This window comes from Gorilla gorilla, chromosome 12 (assembly GCF_029281585.2).
Source record: "Gorilla gorilla gorilla isolate KB3781 chromosome 12, NHGRI_mGorGor1-v2.1_pri, whole genome shotgun sequence".
Taxonomy (NCBI): Eukaryota; Metazoa; Chordata; class Mammalia; order Primates; family Hominidae; genus Gorilla; species Gorilla gorilla.
The window spans coordinates 122,133,765-122,156,379 of NC_073236.2; the positions used below are offsets into that span (position 1 = coordinate 122,133,765).

General features: G+C 33.9%; 1 protein-coding gene across 3 annotated transcripts in view; it reads right to left on the reverse strand.

Moving 5' to 3' along the window:
• Positions 1 to 278: 278 nt before the first annotated feature.
• GEN1 (GEN1 Holliday junction 5' flap endonuclease) overlaps positions 279 to 22,615 on the reverse strand; it is a 29,664-nt gene continuing 7,327 nt past the window's right edge. For all 3 annotated transcript variants that reach the window (XM_004028873.5, XM_055378757.2, XM_055378758.2), the window contains exons 3-14: positions 22,212 to 22,398; positions 18,725 to 18,901; positions 17,103 to 17,213; positions 13,644 to 13,717; positions 11,138 to 11,229; positions 9,634 to 9,784; positions 9,286 to 9,322; positions 9,119 to 9,199; positions 8,035 to 8,165; positions 4,384 to 4,445; positions 2,382 to 2,525; positions 279 to 1,882 (exon numbers count right to left, since the gene is read on the reverse strand). In XM_004028873.5, coding sequence (XP_004028922.1) covers positions 564 to 1,882; positions 2,382 to 2,525; positions 4,384 to 4,445; positions 8,035 to 8,165; positions 9,119 to 9,199; positions 9,286 to 9,322; positions 9,634 to 9,784; positions 11,138 to 11,229; positions 13,644 to 13,717; positions 17,103 to 17,213; positions 18,725 to 18,901; positions 22,212 to 22,398 — 2,566 coding nt within the window. In that variant the 3' untranslated portion in view covers positions 279 to 563. The remainder of the gene's footprint in view (positions 1,883 to 2,381; positions 2,526 to 4,383; positions 4,446 to 8,034; positions 8,166 to 9,118; positions 9,200 to 9,285; positions 9,323 to 9,633; positions 9,785 to 11,137; positions 11,230 to 13,643; positions 13,718 to 17,102; positions 17,214 to 18,724; positions 18,902 to 22,211; positions 22,399 to 22,615) is intronic.

Below are 22,615 nucleotides of genomic sequence, written 5' to 3' on the forward strand. Positions count from 1 at the left end.
AAAGTGGAAGAGCACACTAAAGGTATCTTCAAACTGAGGTAGAATATAACTCTTAGGAAAAAGAGTTATAATGGAAGACCTTGCACGGCCTTCCAAAGTGGAAGAGCACACTAAAGGTATCTTCACACTGAGGGAGAAAATAGCTCTTAGGAAAGCGAGTTATAACGGAAGACCTTGCAAGGCCTTAAAAGAATGAAGACAAGTATAAAGAATTATCCTCTTGGGAACAAGCTGGAATATAAATACTTTAGAGGCTTGTGGAAGAAAAAGTAAAAATGAACAATCAGATGAAGCATTTACTCTGTCAAGTACTATACCAATATTTTAAAACTACAATTAAGGAATAGTAAGGACATAATAATAACATATATTATCAGAAGTTTTCAATACAGAGGATCTTTTAAAACCAGAGTTTTAGGTGACATTTAAAAAATTACAATTTTGATTAAAATGGCAAGTGTTTCAAATTTTTACCACACATGAACTATATACCTTCCCTCTGTCTCTGCTATTGCTGATAGTACTAAAATAGTAAGTTATACCTAAGTGTTTTAAATTTCCTTTCAAGTGCTTTGGAATCTTAGTTTTAATCTCTGGCGTAAAGGAAGAGGACTATCCAAACAAGTACCAGAGTTGTTTTCTTTCTTATGACATTGTAGAGAACTCAGAGAACTTTTTGCTGAATCTGGGAAACAGCTTTCTTCATTTTCAGCTGTTTCATAAGATCTGACACACTGTTCAGTTTCTTTAATATGTATCTTAGGGCTACTCAACTTGTTATGGCCACTTTCTTTGAAATGGGATGAATTATGCTTCTGAGAACTATGCTTCATTCTTTGAGTTGTGTACTTAGCTTTCCCAAACACTGGGGCACTTTGTTCATCAGAGGAATGTCTGTCAAGGCAAACACTCTTCTTCATTAAAATTTTCCGAGTGGTTTGCATATCAACTTTTCTACTATGATCTAAAGCAGTATTTGGTGGTCTAACATTGCAGGTCTTTACCACTGTGTTACTGACAGAATAAGGGACAGAAGTATTGACTTTATAGTCTTCTTGAAGCAGCTGGTCTCCTTTTAGAATTTTAGAGTCTCTGGATTCATTTTGCAAGGGAATTCCTGGAAGATCCTCTGAAAGATGTGATGTACAATCAGAACCACTGTTAGCAATACAAGATTCTTTTACACTAAGTATGGACAAAGTTTTCAGGTTGACATCTGGTTGTAGATTATCCTGAGGATATGATAATTTTATAAATATTCGTTCCTTTAAAGGCAAATCCTGAAGACATAAATCAGTAATGCCAGAAAGTAGATGCTCTTCAGGACTAATCCCATCAGAATCCTCATCCAACACTTTCTTTATGTTTGCAGTGTACCTTTCTGATTCACATGACAGTTGTTCTGGGATATTTTCAAAGCCACCAGGGATGGCTGATAGCTCTGATTCAACTTCTGATTTTAAATCATGAGAAAAAGTATTCCTTTGAATAGCTGGAGAATTACTAAAAGAAGTACCTTCCCAGTCAATAGTGCTCAAGTGTAGATCAGCAATTACGGATGTATTATGAGATGAGGTATTGGGTTGACTAGATTCTGAAATTAGAGACTTACTGACAGCTTTAATTTGCTGTATAGCCAAAGGTCTTAGAGAAGACATGAACTGTTCTTGTGCATTCAAACATGGAGTATTTTTAGGTAAAAGCAAGCTATTCAATGAGGCAGAAATAGATTCCTGTGGTAATGTAGTATCAGGGGAAATCCCTGAATTTAACTTGGAATTCTGCTTATGAAAGATTTCACATGTGGGTTTTAAAGTCATGTGTGACTGAAAGCTCATTACTTCATCTGGTTCTGGCAAATTGTTTTCTTTAGGCTTAATACCTGAAAAGAAAAAAAATACATATAATCAACATTTATTTTCTTTGCTTTAACTTGGGTAAAAAATAAAAAAATAAACAGTTCAGAGAGAAATCCCTATGAATAGTTTCTGCCTTTTTTTGATCTCAGTGCATTGCTAGATTATAAAATATTTCCCTCTGAAAACAATGTTATAATTGAGTTGTTTTCCTCACTGAGTTCTGGGAAATAAAGAAACCATTTAAAATCTGAATATGCTATAAACAGTAGCTGCTGAACAACTGGTCAGTATAACTATTATTATTAACACGTGCCTAAGTTAGTAGACAGAACAGAATGATTTATTCCTGGCTTTTCAGCTTTAAAAGAAAGTATGTGAAGACAAAGAAGGAAGAATACAATTCTTGACTCTTGAGTTTATAGATTTTTCAGTAAAATTTAGACAGAGCAGATTCAAACAGAAGAGGTGGCTCTTCTATAACATTTGCATGTGGCATAAATAGCTATCAAACCCAAAACTTACGTTTTTGTTTCTTCCCTTTAATTTCTAACTTTTGTTTTTGGTAAACAGCAACGATCTCAGGATATGCTGCTTCAAACAATGATTCTTCCTCAATTGTTAATAAAGCAAATTCTCCATGTTGTTTATCTTCCATAGCATAATGTTCTAAAAGATTAAAAATACAGCAAAGTGTCCTTAATTAGGCATTTAAAAAAATTCAATCAGCCAGGCTTGGTGGCTCACACCTGTAATCCCAGCATTTTGGGAGGCCAAGGTGGGCGGATCATGAGGTCAGGAGTTCAAGACCAGCCTGACCAACACCAGACCAGCCTGATCAACATAGTGAAACCATGTCTCTACAAAAAATACAAAAATTAGCCGGGCATGCTGGCGCGTGCCTGTAATCCCAGCTACTCAGGAGGCTGAGGCAAAAAAATCACTTGAACCTGGGAGGTAGAGGTTGCAGTGAGCCGAGATCGCACCACTACACTCCAGCCTGGGCAACAAGAGCAAAACTCCATCTCAAAAAAAAAAAAAAAAAAAAAAAAAAAATCAATCTTTCCAGGTAACTAGCTTTATCAGGTAAAATAAGTCATTCACAAATGAACTATTCATGCAAATCTTGCTTTATAACACTATATTCTAACAATCTGTTGATAGCAGTACATAATTTATTTTCTTTTTGCCTGGCAATAGCCGGATGGAGATTCTTTCTAAATTAGAACTTTAAATCCTCTTATTTCAGAGATGGTAGCAGTAGCTGAAAGGACAGAAAACTTTGTTTAGGTAAGGTTGGTTGGTTTAATTCAGTTAAGTGTTAAAATTCCAGGTAAGAAATGAAACAGTTTCCTAAAACTCAACATCAGCTTTCCTTAGTGATGGCTTCTAAAAGAACACAATTGAAAGGGCCATCAAAAGTATTACTACTTTCCAGGCTGGGCGCAGTGGCTCACGCCTGTAATCCCAGCACTTTCGGAGGCCGAAGTGGGTGGAACACCTGAGGTCAGGGGTTTGAGACCAGCCTGGCCAAAATAACGAAACTCCATCTCTACTAAAAATATGAAAATTAGCCAGGCATGATGGCAGGTGCCTGTAACCCCAGCTACTTGGGAGGCTGAGGCAGGAGAATCACTTGAACCAGGAGGCAGAGGTTGCTGTAAGCCAAGATGGTGCCACTGCACTCTCCAGCCTGGGCAACAGAGCAAGACTCCGTCTCAAAAAAAAAGTATTATTACTTTCATTTTATATTATCTGTTTTTCACTATCTCCAGTTTGGGAGCTAATTCAGAGTTCACTGTATTTCTGTCTGGAGCAAAAATAAGAATAATTTGACAATAAAAAATTCCCACTGAAAACTAAGCAGGGTTAAAAAAAAAAAAAAGGAAAGGAAGTGTACCCCAGGGGTATTTTAGCAATCTCAATTTTTTCAGATGCAACTATACATAACATTGAATGACCACAGCATTTGTAAAAGCATGTATTTGAGAAATATAAATAAAAATTATTTCAGTATTACTTCCTTAAACATTACAGAAGAAATGTCAAATTGAGACATTAAAATAAAATCAAAAGTTTATCATATTTACTATTAGTTAAAACCTATCTAAAATAACACAGGCAAACTATGAAATCAACCTGTGGTGCATGTGATGGGTTTCATCTTTATTTTTCACACACATGCTGTGTGTGTATATATATATATATATACACACACATATGTGTATACATATATACACATTGCACATGTGTATACATATACACACATATGTGTGTATACATATACACACATATGTGTGTATACATATATACACACATATACACATATATGTGTGTATACATATATACACATATACACACATATGTGTGTGTATACATATATACACATATACACACATATGTGTGTGTATACATATATACACACATATGTGTGTATATATATGTATATATACACATATACAATATTTACTAGACATACATGGTCAAATATTATAAATGGAATATTTTGCTTACAGTGAATACATACCAGGCTTTTCCCATTCTATTTCAAAACAATGAACTCCATTTCTGATTCGAGTCTTAACAATTCTGAAAAACAAATTCATTTAATGAAGTCTAATTGCATAAGATATTTGGAAATTTTCCATTTCTAACCTGAATAATTTCCATAGATTTTTTTTCCCCAGGTAAAAACATTTTAAGGAATTACTGCCTATTCCTTTGACTAGTTTATTCAAAAGATAATATTGTTAGGTACATACAGTTTATTATTGTTAGTTCTTCTAAGTAAGTTGTTTCTTACCTTATTATGCAGTGTTCCTCATCTTCACAATAATGATTTTTGTTTTAAAATTTGTTATATTACTTTGGTAAGTACAGTATTTGTCTACTAAGTCTTCTTAAATCTCTTTATTTTCAAACTCTGTGTAGTATTATTCTACATGTACCTTGTAAGCTGAATATTGCTGAACTTTATTTACTTATCCAATATAATCTGTCTTTTAATAGGTGAGTTAAACTGCTTACATTTTTGGTGATTACTGATATAGCTGCTGGATTCATTCATGCACCTTATTTTGCTTGGTGTCACCAGCTTTTTTCTTTGTTACTTCCATCTTCCTTCTGCCTGTATTATTTTGGTTTGATAGTTTTACTTTCTTATTTTAATTGTGCTCGTTTGGAAGACAGAGATTATATTTCTAGCAGGTACTCTTAAGTGTTTGAATGCATACTTTGGGAGTTTTGGCTTATCATCATCATCATCGTGTATTAATCATTAAATATTATACAAATATTTATATACATAATTTTTTCTAGTCAGTTTATTAAATTATCCAAATACGTTTTAATCAATTCCTGGGCTGACCACTGTTTTTTGTAATTCACATCTTCCCTCTGTGTTCATTTTTTTTCTTGCTGAAGTATATCCTTTAACAACACTTTAAAAAATAAATTATCCTTTTTTTTGAGTCTTGCTCTGTTTGCTCAGGCTGGAGTGCAGTGGCGCCATCTCAGCTCACTGTAACCTCTGCCTCCTGGGTTCAAGAGATTCTCGTGCCTCAGCATCCCAAGTAAATGGGATTACAGGCATGTGCCACCACGCCCAGCTAATGTTTTGTATTTGTAGTAGACAGGTGTTTTCGCTATGTTGGCCAGAATGGTCTAGAACCCCTGGCCTCAAGTGATCCACCTGCTTTGGTCTCCCAAAGTGCTAATCCAGGCATAAGCCACCACGCCCAGCCCTTTAACTGCACTTTTAAGGAAGGTTTGAGTGGTAAACTCTCTTACTCTTCATATGTTTAAAAACACTTTTCCTATGAATAATGTTTTAATGATTTCAAGGTTGTAAATTATTTTTACTTGGTACTTTGAAACATCACTCCAGCATCTTCTGGCATCTATTACTGTTATGAAAGATGTGTGCTATCAGATAGTTGATCTTTTTTCTTTTATACTTCCCAGCAAACTGTTTATTCTGAAAAATTTCAAACCTTTATAAAAGTTGCAAAAATAGTACAATGAATACTGACATACTTTTACTGAGATTCATCAATTGTTAACATTTTATCACATTTGCTTTCTTCATTTGCAAGTTAGTTGCAAACATGTCTCATGGCACATCACCCCTAAATACTGCAGCCTGTCTATGTAGAGTATTTTCTTACATTGCCACAAAAAACTTTCACACTCTGGAAGTTTAACAATGATACAATATACAGACCATATTCAAATTTCCCCAACTGTCCTAAAAAAAGGTCCTTTATGACTTAAAAACAATTCAGAATTCAATCAGGATCATTTTTCTTGAATTGTGTTGTCTCTTTATTTTAATCCAGAAAACTACCTAGATATTTTTTATTTTTGAAGAGTCCAGGATAATAGCTCCACAGAACATTTTTCACTTGGATTCATTAGATTGTTTCCTCATGATTAGATACAGATTAAACTTTCTTTTTTTTTTTTTTTTTGAGAGAGGGTCTCACTCTGTCACCAAGTTTGGAGTGCAGTGGTATGAACTCAGCTCACTGCAACCTCCACCTCCCAGGCTCAAGCAATCCTCCCAACTCAGCCTTCCAAGTAGCTGGGATCACAGGTGCTCTCCACCACGCCTGGCTAATTTTTTGTATTTTTGGAAGAGATGGGTCTTGAACTCCTGAGCTCAGTCGATCCACCGGCCTCAGTCTCCCAAAATGCTGCTGGGATTACACGTGTGAGCCACCACGCCCCACCTAGCTCAAGCTTTTTTGGCAAAAATATTATATGATAATGTAGTATCTTTCTCAGTTTAACGTATTAGAAAGCATATGAAATCAGTCTATTGTTCTTTTATTGGTAATTAATCATTGAGTTAAACTGATGTCCACTGGATTTCTCCACTTTTGAAGATACCGTTTTTCCTTCGTAATTAATCTGTAGAGCGGTACTTGAGACTGTGACTATCCTTTCTCTCCAGCAATCTTTCATCTAATGGTTTTAACATCCATCGATGATTGTTGCCTGATTGGTTTGGTACTTTTTAAAATATTCCTTTTATCGTTGATGTCTACAATATGCCTTGGGTATTTCATGTATTGCGACTATAATTTGTAGTATAACTATCTGTCTTAAATTTTGGAAAACTCTCAGACATCATCTCTTCAAAAATTACTTTTCAACCTTTTCTTTTATTAGCTTCTAGGAATTAATCCAAAACTACTCTTAAGCATTTTTTATATGAGAGTCTTTGAGATGATTTCTGTGTGAGTTGATTTGTCTTCCAAATCACTAATTTTTTTGGACCAAATTTAGCCTAGAGACCCCTTTATTGCTTTTTATTTCAACAACTATTTTTAAGCTAATAGTTCACTTTTTATATCCATCCATTTACACACATTTTTATAATTTTGCCTTCTGTTGCTTACAGACATATGTCTTCATCTTTTTGAGGATTCTAGCATTCTGAAAGGCCAACCACACCCACCCCCTGCATAAAACCTGTCAGACTGTTTTAAAACTTAATTTAATCTGAAGTGAATTCATGACGCAATTGTTGATTTTAAAAATATTATATTTCTTTATATGTTAAGCTTTCTTCTTCAATTCTTTTATATTTTATCTGTCTTCATTTCTATCTCTCTAGTCTCTTTGAGTAATTTCCAGTGGGCTTTCTGGGCTTCAGGCAGCATTTGGTTAGTTTTTTACTGTCTACCCCAGCCTCTAATCTCCTGATAGGAACAGCTAAACCCTAGCTACTGGGTTTCAAGAAATAAGCCTGACTCCATCAACATCTTGCACTTTTGGTCCCCATTTTTTTTTTTTTCTCTGAAGCAATTTACCTCCTGGATGATACTGCTGCTTCTAGATTTAAGGCTTTGCAAAACCAGTTTTAGTTCCCACATTCCCTTTACACGTTTGTTCCTTTCCTGGTCCACTGAGATAGTTGTCTTATAAAGCCTGGCTATATCCTTTGATGCTTGTTTCTTTTTATAATCTATTATTACTATGTGTTTGAAGTAGAAAAGTATGATAAAGCATGACTTACTATGTTGTCCTGATTATAAGCCCTGAATAAGCTTTTAATATTCCAGGAGGCCTTTCCTCCACCTTTACAAAAATGAGCTTAAAGATATTAGGAATATTTTAATTATACAATACTCAAGTAAAAACACCATCTTCACCATACAGTTCTTTACATTACCGAATTGGCTGTAGTTGATTAGAGTTTCTGCTACCAAGCTTTCTTTCTATCATGTCATAATGGGTCAAAAGTACCAGCAATTTCTCACATGCATAGTGATTGGGCCACTCCATTTTTTCAAGAGTAAATCTCTATAAATATAATAAAAATAAAACAAGATTTTGTTATCTCTTGGAGACAAATAGCACTCCTAGGTGATATTAATATTTTTTCCTTTAGAATTAACGTAAGTTAAAATAGTATCAATGAGAATATTCTAGAAAGAATGAGCCTCCTAAGGAAGAATCATTATTGCATAATGATTAAGAGTGAAGACTCCCGGTTTGAACGCCAGGATGATATTTCTTAGATGTTGGGTAACTTACTTAAACTCTCTTAGCCTCAGTTTTACCATCTGTAATGTGAAAATATTATAACCCACTTCACAGATTATAAAGATTGAGATTACATGTAATGCGTTAAATGTAACAGCAAATTTAAATGTCTAACAAATGTTGGCTGTCATTATTAATGTGGCTGTCATTACTTACAGCTGGTACTTGTAAGTACCCAGCTGTTGCAATTTATTGAGCCACTCTGTGTCCCTAGCCACTATATTAGGAGTTAATATAAATAATCTCATTTAATCCTCATGGTGACTTTATGAGATAAGTAATATTATTTCTGTTTTGAGAATAACACACATCCAGGGTCACACAGTAGGTGGAATACGGTCCAAATTTAAATTTAGGTCATTAATTTCAGATATCAATGTTTTTGTAAATGATACTACCTTCCATAATTATATACTTGATCTTAACATTCTCTTGTTATTAAACCCTCTTCCCCCAAAATATCCATTGATGCAATATATCCACATATGCTAATTAAGGCATCTTCTAAAACAGCATAACTATACTTTGTCTTATAGTGTGCAAAGATGGCCACTGTATGGCAAATGAGAGAGTAGAAATAAATGCTGAAAAAATGTAAGAGCTGCCTGTTTTAATTTTAAACCTCCTCTCAGACCAATCAGAGTGAATATCTGTTCCTATCTTTCCAGCATATAACTTCATACAGTAAAGAAGAATTTATTTTCAGATACCTGAAACAATAACAAATCAGGTCTTTGGTACCTGATAACCTTCACCAATTTATCCTTGTTTAAAAGGAATTCTTGAATAACCTAGCAAGAAAAAAGAAAATAGAAACTGAGATTTAAACTTCTAAGAAAGTTTCTAAAATTAATACAGTTGAATTACTGGATATTACCTCATGGAATGGGAATCCCTCACAACAGCAAGCTTTCCTGAAAAAAAAATTATATACATGTTATTACTATAATCAGACAATTTTAGACTCTGAAATCATCTCAGCCAATCTCCTCCCATTTAATAAGAAATGTGAATTTACAGTATCCCAAACAGTCAAGCTTCCCTTTGAATAACTATTACATTACTATCTCCTAGGTTAGCTAAATTTTTGAACAGAAACGAAAAGAAAATTTTGTTAAACATGTGACTAATGTAGACATGGGGAAAGATTATACGGAAATAATTCAACCAAAGGTATGTGTATAGGTCATGCCAGGAAAAATCATGAGTTTTTAAAAAAACTTACTTCTTAATATTGTTCTCTACTTCATTGAGTTGCCTATCATGTTCTGTACGGTGCCACTCACAAGGACAGCAGTATTCATAGTCATGTGGCTCACAATATTTATCACTTTTACATAATCTGCATCCATTACGTTCATGATCCTTAGGTGAACCTTTATGGAGACCCAAAAAAAGTATAATATTTTTTGCCTTTTATAATTACTTTCTACATACATTCTTTTTGCCGGTATCTAAATTTTCCAAAATTAATATTGCCTAGCACACTACCTAGCATATAGGAAGATTTCAAGACATTTAGGATGAATAGAGTAATAGACACCATAGTAATTCTTGGGCTCAAGTAGATCTTGAGCTATTACTATCACATGACACTTTAGAAAAAATTATTCTTCTATCTGAAAGTGTTAATTAGACACTTGAAATTATACATTTACAATAATCAACAACAGAAAACTTTCTGGTTTATGTGGAAGCTACATGCATAAAAAGTAGAATGTAATTACTAGCAAAAAAGATTATTTACTTAATAGAATAGCTCTAATAGAATAGTTTCTTTAATGAGTGTATTAAAAGAATATAGCAGTTAATTACCTCTGCTAGTGTCTAGCTCTCAGTTACAGTTATTTTTAAACTATCCTTGGAACATGAACAAATGATGACTGTGGCACGGGTGTGGAAATTTAATCCCCTTTAAAAGCAAAGTGTGATTACTTTCAACATTGTCTTGAGAATATGTAAGAGCACATATACTTGATATGACCTAAAATTGTCATTTATAAGTTATCAAAAAACTATACAATAGCATCTTATTTATAAAAACATTGATTTTCTTCCATGATTTTATCTATAATTTAATAATGTTAATAAAAATATATTAAGACAACTAGATATAGCAGAATTTCTTTTAAAAGATGAGTTAACATGATATCCTAATCTCTTTTGGGAATGAAAGGCCTTTCTGATCCAGTACGTGTTCCGTAGTGTCTTTTTTTTTTTAAACCAAGACTAATGAAGAAGATCCAAGCTATTTTCAAGAGTAGTGAACATGTATTAGAAATTAGTTTTAAGTCACTGTCTTCACACACAAAATGCATTACAGGACAATGAAGAATCATTTAAGTAGATAAATATAAATCACCAATATATTAACAAATGGTTTCAGTTCCATTTTCCCTAAGACTTATTAGTATATATCTTTTTCTTAAAATGGATTTCTACATTGAAAACATAGTTTTAAGATCTAAGTAATTTGGTATCATAGTTTGAAACTGTACTTATTCTATATTTATCATCTACATCACATTATTGGTTTCAATAAACATTTACTGAGTGACTACTATGTGTATATAACAAAACTCCTGACTGCAAGGCATTCCTAATCTAGTGGAGAAGACAATGTAAAACCCTTCAAAGTATTATTAATATTGGTATGTAAAAAGTACTATGTGAACAAGAATTAAAACATGGGTATAAGATACTAATAACCATTCCCTATGTCTCCTTACCTGGATGGGAACATATGGAACAATGAGCCAGTTTTTTAGTGACTAGCAGTTGTGGACTAGAGTTGCAAGATGTTTCATTCCACCGATTAAACCTTTAATAGAAAGTGTTTTTTAAAAAAAGGAAAAAAAATGAGGTCACAAAAACGGTATGTTCTCAAATATCAGGCTGATCTATTCCCTTTCACCTACCTAATTATTTTCCCTTTGGTGGTTGATAAAGTTGCTGGCCTAGTGTGGGAAAACCCTCAGTCACAAGCTTTAAATGTGGCCCCAAGGCCCAAGGACAGCAGAACTGCAAGACAGGAGAGAGAGTATATGTGTGTGTGTATCTATATATCGGTATCTCTATTAAAAAAATTATATATATATATATATGTATGTGTATATATATATCCAATCAGTCGTTTTTTTTGAAGAATCTTAAGTTAGGCAGCAGTATGTGAGCAGACTGATTTGTAAATGTCTCCTTTTGATCTCTTCTCTGTGTGCCAGAGTACAAAACAGAATCATGAACATTTCTCTATATCAGAAAGAAGAGTAAAGAGTAATATATAAAATTAAATAAAACATTAATCTTCTGGGTGAAAACTATATCAAAAAGCTAAATCATCTAAAATAATCATTTCTTAATCTCTTGTGCAAAGAGCAAAACATTACCTGCTTCATAAAAGATTTTAAGAAAAATGCTTAGTACTATAAAGATTTCTACTAATTAAAAGTTAATTTCGTTTTTGGCTAAAGTTCCAGGTTAACATAAAGCCACAAAGGGTATGGTTAGGTATTAATCATAAAACGTATGTGTTCTGAATTATGTTCCTCTACTTAAACAAGTTGAAGTTTTTATAAAAGCTAAATTATCTCTTCAGGTCATTGTGCAGTATCTGGTACTTAAGAGTTACTATTTAGCTTCTGGAATTTCTAATTCATTTACTACAAAGACCAAGTACAAGCCTGTTAAAAATTAGCATTAACTGCTTCCAGATAAAGAATAGCACTGCAAAAATTAAAAATAACTGAGAGGAAAAGTCAGTATATAAAACAGAATAATAGATAATTATAAAATAAATGTAATTTTATTATTTTCAAGTGTCATCAGTGCTTATTTGCTGAAACTGTTTCAATAAGAATGGTTTGGAGTTAGCCAGGTGTTATATTCACTTGCTCTTCCTTCTTTATATTATTTTTTACAATTCCCAAATGATTCCTTAACTCACCCCCATGCTAAATTATACCTTTTCTTTCTTGCTTGGGCACAGTAATAACTGATGTCAATAATGGATTTACTGAAGTCTTATATTTATCAACAGTTTTACAGCTAAAAGAGAAGTATCATAGGAAAGAATACAGTGATTTGATGTATTTTTTATGGTCATTCCTTTTTTATTTTTACCTCTTAACATTTTTTTCAGGCACTTGCCATCTTGAACCTGCTGGAGGCCAAGACTGTTTTAAGTTTCCCAGTGTCCTAGTTCCTTTCTTATTGATTCTATACCTATCATCATTAATATTAATTTTTATAAAACATTGCTTTCATCAGTAAATATAATTCATGTGTTTTTGAGATAGTAAATAGCATAGTTTGTTAACTTCTATATAATCTGCATCTTGTTCTGAATCCTCCAACTATAGAGACTAAACGAATTAATGTTATTATTAAATATGTAGCTATAAAGCAAAGGCCAGTCAAGTAAGATGTGAATTAATGTTGCTTATTATTAAATATTTACAACACGCCACAGACATTTCATTTATAGAAAGAAAATACAATATCAAAGTATTAAATACAAAATTATTTTAATGTCATGTTTATCTTTACCTTTTGGTAAAAGGGTTTAAAATAGCTAGTGGCAAAATGCCCATGGTCATACATAAATGCACTTGACATTGTACTAAATGTGTTTAGTGAGCTAATAATAGATTTTTTTAAATGCAGTATGGTGGCTGGGCACCGTGGCTCATGCCTGTAATCCTAACACTTTGGGAAACCAAGGCAGGGGGATCACTTGAGCCCAGGAGTTCAAGATCAACCTGGGCAACATAGGGAGACCCTATCTCCACAAAAAAAAAAATTTAAAAATTAATATATTAACATGTTTAATATAAATAATATGTATATTTTAAATGCAGTATGGTGGCTGGGCACAGTGTTGCATATCTGTTGTCCCAGTTACTCAGGAGGCTGAAGTAGGAGGATCACTTGACTCCGGCAGGTTGAGATTGCAGTGAGCAGTGATTGTGCCACTGCACTGCAGCCTGGGCGACACAGTGAGACCTTGTCTCCAAAAAAAGAAAAAAAAATGCAATACGGCTTAGAACATGTATTCTCATCCTTCCTTTGGAAAATTTCAAAATAAATAAAAATAAATTATCTTAAATCAAACAAAATATAGGTCAGTTTAAAAATACAAAACCCTTTTTTGGAAGACAATTGTTTCCTGTACTATTCGTTATTAAGTTCAGCAAGAATAAAAGTTCAATGTCACAAGAGAAAGTAATTATTAGTTACCTCTGAAGTAAACTTTGCCCTTTCAAAATCTGTATAAGTTTTAATGCTTGCTCTTTTCCAACTCCAGGGACTCCCTTTCAGAAAGTGGGAAAAAAATAATTCCAATGTTAATCACTAGGAATGGTTAAAAGTATATTAATTGAACGGAAGAGTCAGCAGCTGAAAGAATGAGGTAACTCTTCAATAAAGATAGGAAAAGATGTGCAAGATACACTGCTATGCATAAAACAAAAACTTCACAATAGTGTATATGATCAGGATTTGTAAAGTAAATGACAATTACACTGTTATCTATGTAAACAAAAATTTCAGCGAGTTATATACCAAACCACTGATGGTGTTTATTTTAGGGAAGGGAGGGTCATAATTTTAGAGGGCTTTCATTTACTATGTTAATTATTTGGATAATATTTTAATTTAACCTAACTTTATGTTTGTAATCAGGAAAAAGCAAGTTCATTTAATTACATGAACATTTAATATTCCAAAACCCAGACATAAACAGAGAACGAAGGAACATTTTAAGTTAACTCTTGAAATTAAAAACTTAAGAAAATTTAAAGTGTGAATTTCCAATATACAAAAATGATATGCCTTAATGTATATTCCTGTCACAATTTCTGATTTAAACTGAGTCTTCCAGCCCCTATAAGTGTATGAATATGTCCTTATAAGCAGAGCTGTTATTTAACCAGTACGCACTAGGATTTACACACTCGTGTTAACTGTTTAGTAAATAGCTACTGCCCAAGCATTCTGAGTATCTGCCTGCACAGGAATGTCCCATCTAACCTGAATACTTCCCAATCCACCTACACCCAGAATCCAGCTACTAAAAAGAGAGTCTATGGCACGGCAGGGATACCCAGAAGTCTCTTCCATCTCTATTGCCTATGTCTTTGGCATACACGTTATTAGATATCTTGAATATCATTCTTCTTGCATTAGCATTAGCTTTAAGTTTTTGAAGGCAAATCAAGTTAGTACATAGTCTTAAAAGTCTTTAAGTAGAACAATGTAAATACATAGCAGTTTTGGTTTTAAAAAACACAAAAGGTCAATATAGCTATGGCTAATGCATAATTCAAATACCACTGTAGCTAAAGTTGGTTTCTGTGAGTTCAAGTCAGCAAATTTTTTCTTAAATTAAACATTGGGCTGTTTATAGATTTTAATTATGATATAATTTTATTTAGGAAATCGTCTTTTACTTTAGAAGGAGAATTACAAAATAATGGTTTGTGGTATTTAAAAGTTTCTTTCCTCCTGCTTTCTTTTCCTAACAGTTTAAAAAAAGTTCTTTGATGATATAAATTATAAATTAGGCTTAATAATTTTATTATCCTGCTATATTTTCCTTTCTTCTGAGCTTAGATGGAAAAAAAATTACATGTCATTCTTCTTTATACTTCTCTTGGGAATAGAGGTAAAATGCGGGATTGTAAGGATACAGAAATAATCAGTAGGAACATAATAAGGGAACTACATAGTAAGACCTACCATACCAGTCATTTTATATTTTTAAACACTACATTTAAAAAAATGGGATTATTCTCATAATACTTAACTCACCTGTTATACCTATTTGTTACAGAGCACTAGATTGTGCATCTTAAGATACAAATATTTCCATGAACAAAACCCAGCACAACGCTGAGAGGCACGGAAATATGAATGGCTTATCCCAATGATCACGTGACTTAGCAACAGTAATAGCATTGAGCATGTGCACAAAGAATACTGAAAACTAGGCCGGGCGCGGTGGCTCACGCCTGTAATCCCAGCACTTTGGGAGGCCGAGGCGGGCAGATCACGAGGTCAGGAGATCGAGACCATCCTGGCTAACACGGTGAAACCCCGTCTCTACTAAAAATACAAAAAATTAGCCGGGCGTGGTAGTGGGCGCCTGTAGTCCCAGCTACTAGGGAGGCTGAGGCAGGAGAATGGCGTGAACCCGGGAGGTGGAGCTTGCAGTGAGCCGAGATCGCGCCACTGCACTCCAGCCTGGGCGACAAAGCAAGACTCCGTCTCAAAAAAAAAAAAAAAAAAAAAAAAAAAGAATACTGAAAACTAAAAAACAGAAAAAAGAGTGAAAGAAACAATGGCATAATACAAGAAAAGAATAACTCCTATATTTATTTAAAAAGATAGTCATAGTCAAACATAAATGTGAATCTCTTAATCTAGAGTAACAGTTTACTGAGATTCAAGCTGTGGTACTACATTATTCTATTCTTGCTTATAATATTAAGTGTCACAAGTCAGCTTTTTAGTGCCATCTGAAATGCTGATTATTTTAGTCACTGAATAGCTTATTATGCCTGAAATTATATTTTATTTTATTTTATTATTTTTTTAATTTTAAAGAATAGTATTTTATTGAATACGTTTTATTCACAGAAAAATAAGCTTTAATCTACAATGAATGCCAGATTATACAGCAGAAAGCAATTTTCTTAGTTTTCCACACAGAAAGGTTCTTACTAAGTGGTCTCGAACTCCTGATCTCAGGTGATCTGCCTGCCTCGGCCTCACAAAGTGCTGGGATTACAGGCGTGAACCACTGCGCCCAGCCTTGTGTGATTTTATCTAAGGGACTTAAGCGTCTTCAGGTCCTAGGGGGTCGTGAAACCAAAACCCCAGGGATAGCAAGGGACAATTGTATCTTCAAAGTAGACAAATGGCGCCGGGCACGGTGGCTCACGCCTGTAATCCCAGCAGTTTCGGAGGCTGAGGCAGGCGGCTCACCTGAGGTCAGGAGTTGGAGACCAGCCTGGCCAACATGCTGAAACCCTGTCTGTACAAAAATGCAAGAATAGCTGGGCATGGTGGCGCATGCCTGTAGTCCTAGCTACTACAGCGACTGAGGCAGGAGAATTGCTTGAACCTGGGAGGCGGAGGTTGCAGGGAGCCAGGATGGCGCCACCGCACTCCAGCCTAGGTGGTAGAGTGAGACTCCCTCTCAAAAACAAAACAAAACAAAAAAATTAGACAAATGCTACATTAATGTTTGGGTGGTCAGATTCTACTTTGAATCTGAAGTTTGCAGATATACCTATAGATTTTTGGAGTTTACCACTTTCTTATTCTGTATCATTAATGTAATATTTTAAATTACTATATATGTTACCATTTTTCTGGATTTAGTAAGAAATTTGCAGTTTTGGTTTGATGTAACAAGGGTTTTAATGTAATTTATGTTAGATTTTGCATTTTTTTCATTACTGTTATATTTTAACCTGACTGATCTAATTGTATTAGTATTGTGAATAATCATGTGAAATGTTTTGAGACAGAGTACTATATTTGTGAATATAATTTTATGGTTTTTTTCACTTAGAAATTATATTTTAAATTCGATTTTTAATCATATAGCCATATTATATTCATATTTATACAGCACATAAAGTACGAAAAAGACTTTATGAATAGCAAATAAATATGACAATTTCAGCTTACCTTTGGGAGATAATCACAGCCAAGAAGTATTGCTAATCCAACCAGAGCATCTCTATCCAAACCTAGTTTACTCTTGATAGATGACATTGTGTAACAGTCAACATGTGGGTCCTAAAGAAAGAACAGATTCAGTTTAATCCTCAAAAAGTACATATTTATACATTAAACCACATTACAAAAATAATTTGTTAATGTTATCTTTAAATGTTTAATTATTCCAGGCTGGGCATGGTGGCTCATGCCTGTAATCCCAGCACTCTGAGAGGCCAAGGTAGGTGTATCACTTGAGGTCAGGAGTTTGAGACGAGCCTGGCCAACATGGTGAAACCCCATCTCTACTAAAAATACAAAAAAATTAGCCAGGCGTGGTGGCATGTGCCTGTAGTCCCAGTTACTCGGGAGGCTGAGGCACAAGAATTACTTGAAGCCAGGAGGAGGAGGTTGCAGTGAGCCGAGATCACACCACTGCATTTCAGACTGGGCGACACAGTGAGACTACGTCTCAAAAAAAGAAAAAAAGTTTAATTATTCCAAAAACTTTATATAAGAAAATTATCCTGATCAGCAGAATCTTTATAGAATCTGACATTTCAATATATGAAAATAAAGTTGTAGTTTCAAAAATGGCTTAAAAATAACTATGCTAGCCAATTTTTTCCATTTTATTGCTTTATGGTGTCTAAAAAATGTAGATTTCCATCTTACAAAATAAAACACTGTAACATATATATATATATATATATATATTATAGAAAGTAAACATTCCCCGTAACTGCACTGCCTGAGCTATCATTAATAGCTTGGGGCATATTCTTCCAAAAAAACATCTCCTTTGATACATATATATGAATATTTATTGTTAATTACGTTTTTTAAGTAAAAGTAGGATTATATAAAAATACTATTTTGAGAAATTTTCCACCATTAATATCTCTGGATATCTTTTATGTCAATAATAGCCTTTTCAATGACCTCACTGTATTACATCATATGGACTCTGAAACAGTGTTTCTCAATGGGGGTGCTAATATTAGCATTTCGGGAGGGATAGCAGAAATGTCTAGCAGAAGGTTTAGTTTGGTTGGCACCAAGCCATCACATATCTATAGTCTCCTTTGCCCAAGCCTGAACTGTTGCAACCAAAATGTCTCCTGGCAGTATCTCTCCAACTGGGAACCAGTAAGTGTGAAGGATTTAACCATGTCCCTATCAATGAGCACTCGGGCTGCTTGCCAAATTTTTGTAATTATTAACAATGCTACATTGAACATCTTTATATCTCTCTCTTTGCATATTTGGAGGTATTTCTGAGGATGAAACACTAAACTGGAAATTCAGGATCAAAGCAACACATTTTCATATGCAATTCGTGATGTATTTTTGAAAATGATTTAGAATCAAACCATGTGAAACAAACAAGTCAAGTTCTTATGAGATAAATCCACATTTTGAAGAGAATGAACTATGTGGCAATGATTTTTAATAATAGTAAGCATTTTATTTAGCAATTGCTATGTGCAAGGTATTACAGTAAGCATTTTATATCTACTATTTCATTTAATCAGCCCTTTAAAAAAGGTAGTTCGTAAACAAATGCTGAAAAAGAGAAAGAAAATAAACACCTTTGTATTCATAGTGAAATTCCTGTAAACAGTCTGGGCCCCATAAAGGAAAGTATCTCCGTCATTGGTGAGGCAGCCATCGACATGACCATCAGCATTGAGATAAGCACACATGGCTTCAGCTTCCCCAGCAGCCTGAACCCAGGGGATTCCTAAGCATTCGAGCATATGGAGGCACTGAAAACAAAAAGCAGGTGCAAGATGTTAAAGAATGTTTTCACTGCTCATTTATTTACTATTAAACCTATTTCTGTATTACAAATATTAATAGTAGCTATTTTGGTGTTTTAAAAATTATGATATTTAAGAAACACTTGGAAATTTGAACGACTGAATATTTGAGGGCTTTAAGGAATGAACTGCCAAACTTTTACGTGTGCTAATAAAAATTATATTGTGGTTATGTTTCTTTTTATTTTTTAGGAATCATCTTTTAGAAAAGATGAAATACAGGGAATGATACAATATTATGTCTACAATTTGCTTCAAAATGATGTGTGGATAGAGGAATAGATGAAACAAGATGAGCCAAGATAATGGTTTAAGATTAGTGATGGGTTACTTTTGTGTTGATTTAAATTTTCTGTAATAAAAAATTAAGATTTTAATGTTAATTACAAAGTAATCCATATTCACATTTCATTGCTATTATAGTCAGATTCTGAAAATATCTTTAAATAATAATTAATCATATTAAGATTTACATCTAGAAGACTTCAATAATTTTTCTCACATGATGGTCAACCCAATATGCGTACTTCCAAAGAAGATGCTATCATACAGTTTTGGCTTGAATTTTAATGTTTGCATTTTTTCTCATCTTGCCTTCCCTGTACAATGAAACTCTCGTATTGTGGGAAACTGTGGAGAAGTCAGCTGTCAGTGTCCTCCTAGGAAATCAAATGTTTGTGCAGAATGATTACATCATTTTGCTGATGCACAAATAATTTGCTGTGAGTTTCCTTTGGTTTATGAATTTAACCCCACTGGGTAGCTTGTAGTCTGGCCTTATAGCCTAGTTCATTCTTTCTTGTAATACACCATTCTTTTTTGTCATGTATCATTCTCTATCAGGGACTACTGAGTATGGTGGGGAGAAAAGGCTACTTACTTGTAGTTTCTAGAGACTGACAGAATAAATATCATTTCTTGCTTTGATTAATCACTTCTACGCCACACTACATAATAAATACCACTGTCAGATGTTGCCCAAGGCAGACAAAGTTCAAAAAGTCAAAGTACTATGTTGAAAAATATCACTTTTCAGGACGCTGGCCCCGTGATTTTAGAGAGAGAGTTTTGTGACAGTGTTGCTTCGACCTTACCCCTAGGTAAAAAAATAGCCTTTCATAATACAGTTATTTCAACTTCTTGTACTATTTGCCACTTCAAATTTTTTGAAAGAACCAGCACAGAATTTCCTATAAGGCTGTTGCAATTTTTCCCACTCTATGTCTCTATCATGTGGGGTGGAGGTGGTATTGGAGGACGACTAATTTGTGCTTTTCATGCGAATACCTAAAAGATAGCAGTGGATTAGGAGGAAGCAGGGCCTAGTAACTGAAGAGTACAGAAATATAAAAATGACTAATAGGCAATACTGAACTGACACAAAATGCCTAAGAACACCATAATTACTGCAGCAATAAAGAAACAGGAATGGAGCAATTTTCTTAAGAAGAGATGGACATCTCTTTTTTTGTTTTATGCTGGTTCTTTAACACTCTAAGATTGAGGACCATGAATATTTCCAGGAATTGATTATACAAGAAGTAATTAGAACTCAGCACAGATATTTTCTTCAACTGCTGATAGTCATTAGGGTGGAATATTCACTAATTGAAAACTATTTTTAAAAGTGAGTAGAAAATAAAATTTCAGAAGAGGAGAAAAATGGCATAATTTTTTAACTAAAATTAAAAAGAAAAACAAATTGAAAGCAAATATGATAAAAGCTTATATCCTTAATACATAAAGAACTTGCACAAAAGAAAAATTAAAACCTCAAGAGGTAAGCAGGTAAAGGACATGATAGCCATTACCCAAAGGGGGACTAAAAATAGGTGAAATGTTTAACATTACTATTAAAAGACAAATGCATATGAAATATCTTTGTTGTTGCACACTAAATATTACAAAGACAAGCCTCCTAACATCCAATGTTCTTGTGAGTGCACCGACACTGCTTCTCTGACATCTGCATTAGCAGAAATGAATCAGCAAGAGCAATAAAATCATTCCAAAACTTTGACCCATCAATCCAACATTGGGTAATTTTATCTAAAATTTCAAATCACAAGAAAACATTATATACACAAAAAATGTTAATCACACTTCCATGTTCCATGTATAGTAGAGAAAAACTAAAAAAGTAAATAACATATACAATCAGGGGTATGATTCATAGCTTCATACATGTTGCCCAACCACTACAAGTTATGATTTTGATTAGAATGTGACAAAAGGGAAATATGACAACATGAAGCATTAAGTGAAAAGGCTAGGTTAAAAATCACGTGTACTACTACAACTCTTTAAAAATACACACATTTGAAAACAGACAAAAAGGGCCAGGCACAGTGGCTCACACCTGTAATCCCAGCACTTCGGGAGGCCGAGGCAGGCGGATCACGAAGTCAGGAGATCGAGACCATTCTGGCTAACACGGTGAAACCCTGTCTCTACTAAAAAAAAACAAAAAAACTTAGCCGGGTGTGGTGGCGGGCGCCTGTAGTCCCAGCTACTCGGGAGGCTGAGGCAGGAAAATGGTGAAAACCCGGGAGGCGGAGCTTGCAGTGAGCCGAGATTGCGCCACTGCACTCCAGCCTGGGTGACAGAGCGAGACTCCATCTCAAAAAAGAAAAAAAAAAAACCAAAAAAAGAAAACAGAAAAAAAAAGCTTCGTATTGTTTTAATTATATACTATAGGTGATTTCTTTCTTAAGTTTTATACAAATATAAAATATAGCAATATTAAAGCAACATATAAATAATATATTATAATGTAACGACAGTTTTTAAAATTACAAGCCCTAAGAGAAGCCAAATATGTATTCTGTATATGAACTATCATGAAGTCTGAATGAGTGAAATACGAATTAATGAGATCTCATGTATTCTGGGACTTCTTTAAGTCCTGAAGGTGTTATAAAAGGTAATATGATCAAGTTCCTACCATGTACTAGTTGCTTTAGATATACTTTCTCTTATTTTTATCACATCCCTGCTGAGTATTACTGTTGTCATTTCAATAGGTAACATACAAGGTAGACATAGGTTACAAATTTTGCTCAGTGTCTCAGTTTCTACATACCAGTGCCAGGAATGAAACTCAGGTCAATTTCACTCTAAAAAATAAACTCTTTTCTCTATGCACATCCCTGCTAGTCACAATAAAATTAATAAGTATTAAAGATGACAAACTATTAAGAGCAAAATGCAGCCTTTAATTCAAATCGGAATTACTGAATCAAATCTGAATGCTCACCTCTCTTAAGACTGATTTAAAATGTGATCTCCCTGTTTTCTGAGACCACGATTTTCCAGAAGACCCATAGCGAGTCTGATTCCTCTTGCTTATGACATCAGCTTTCAGCTTTGGTGGTTCCCCTTCCATAACAAATACCAGTTTTACATCCATTTGTGTTAAATATGAGATACGAAAAAATAAGTTCCTGAAATATATAAATTAGTAATATATTAATCATCATACACTGAGAGTAAAAGTCAAAATAGTATAACACAAAGGCAAGAACATTAGACTAATATCAAAAACGTTAATGTAATAACATTTTACTTAAGGTTTTAATTAGAGTGGAAAACCACTGAATTTTTTTTTCTTTGACAGAGTCTCACTCTGTCACCCAGGCTGGAGTGCAGTGGCATGATCTT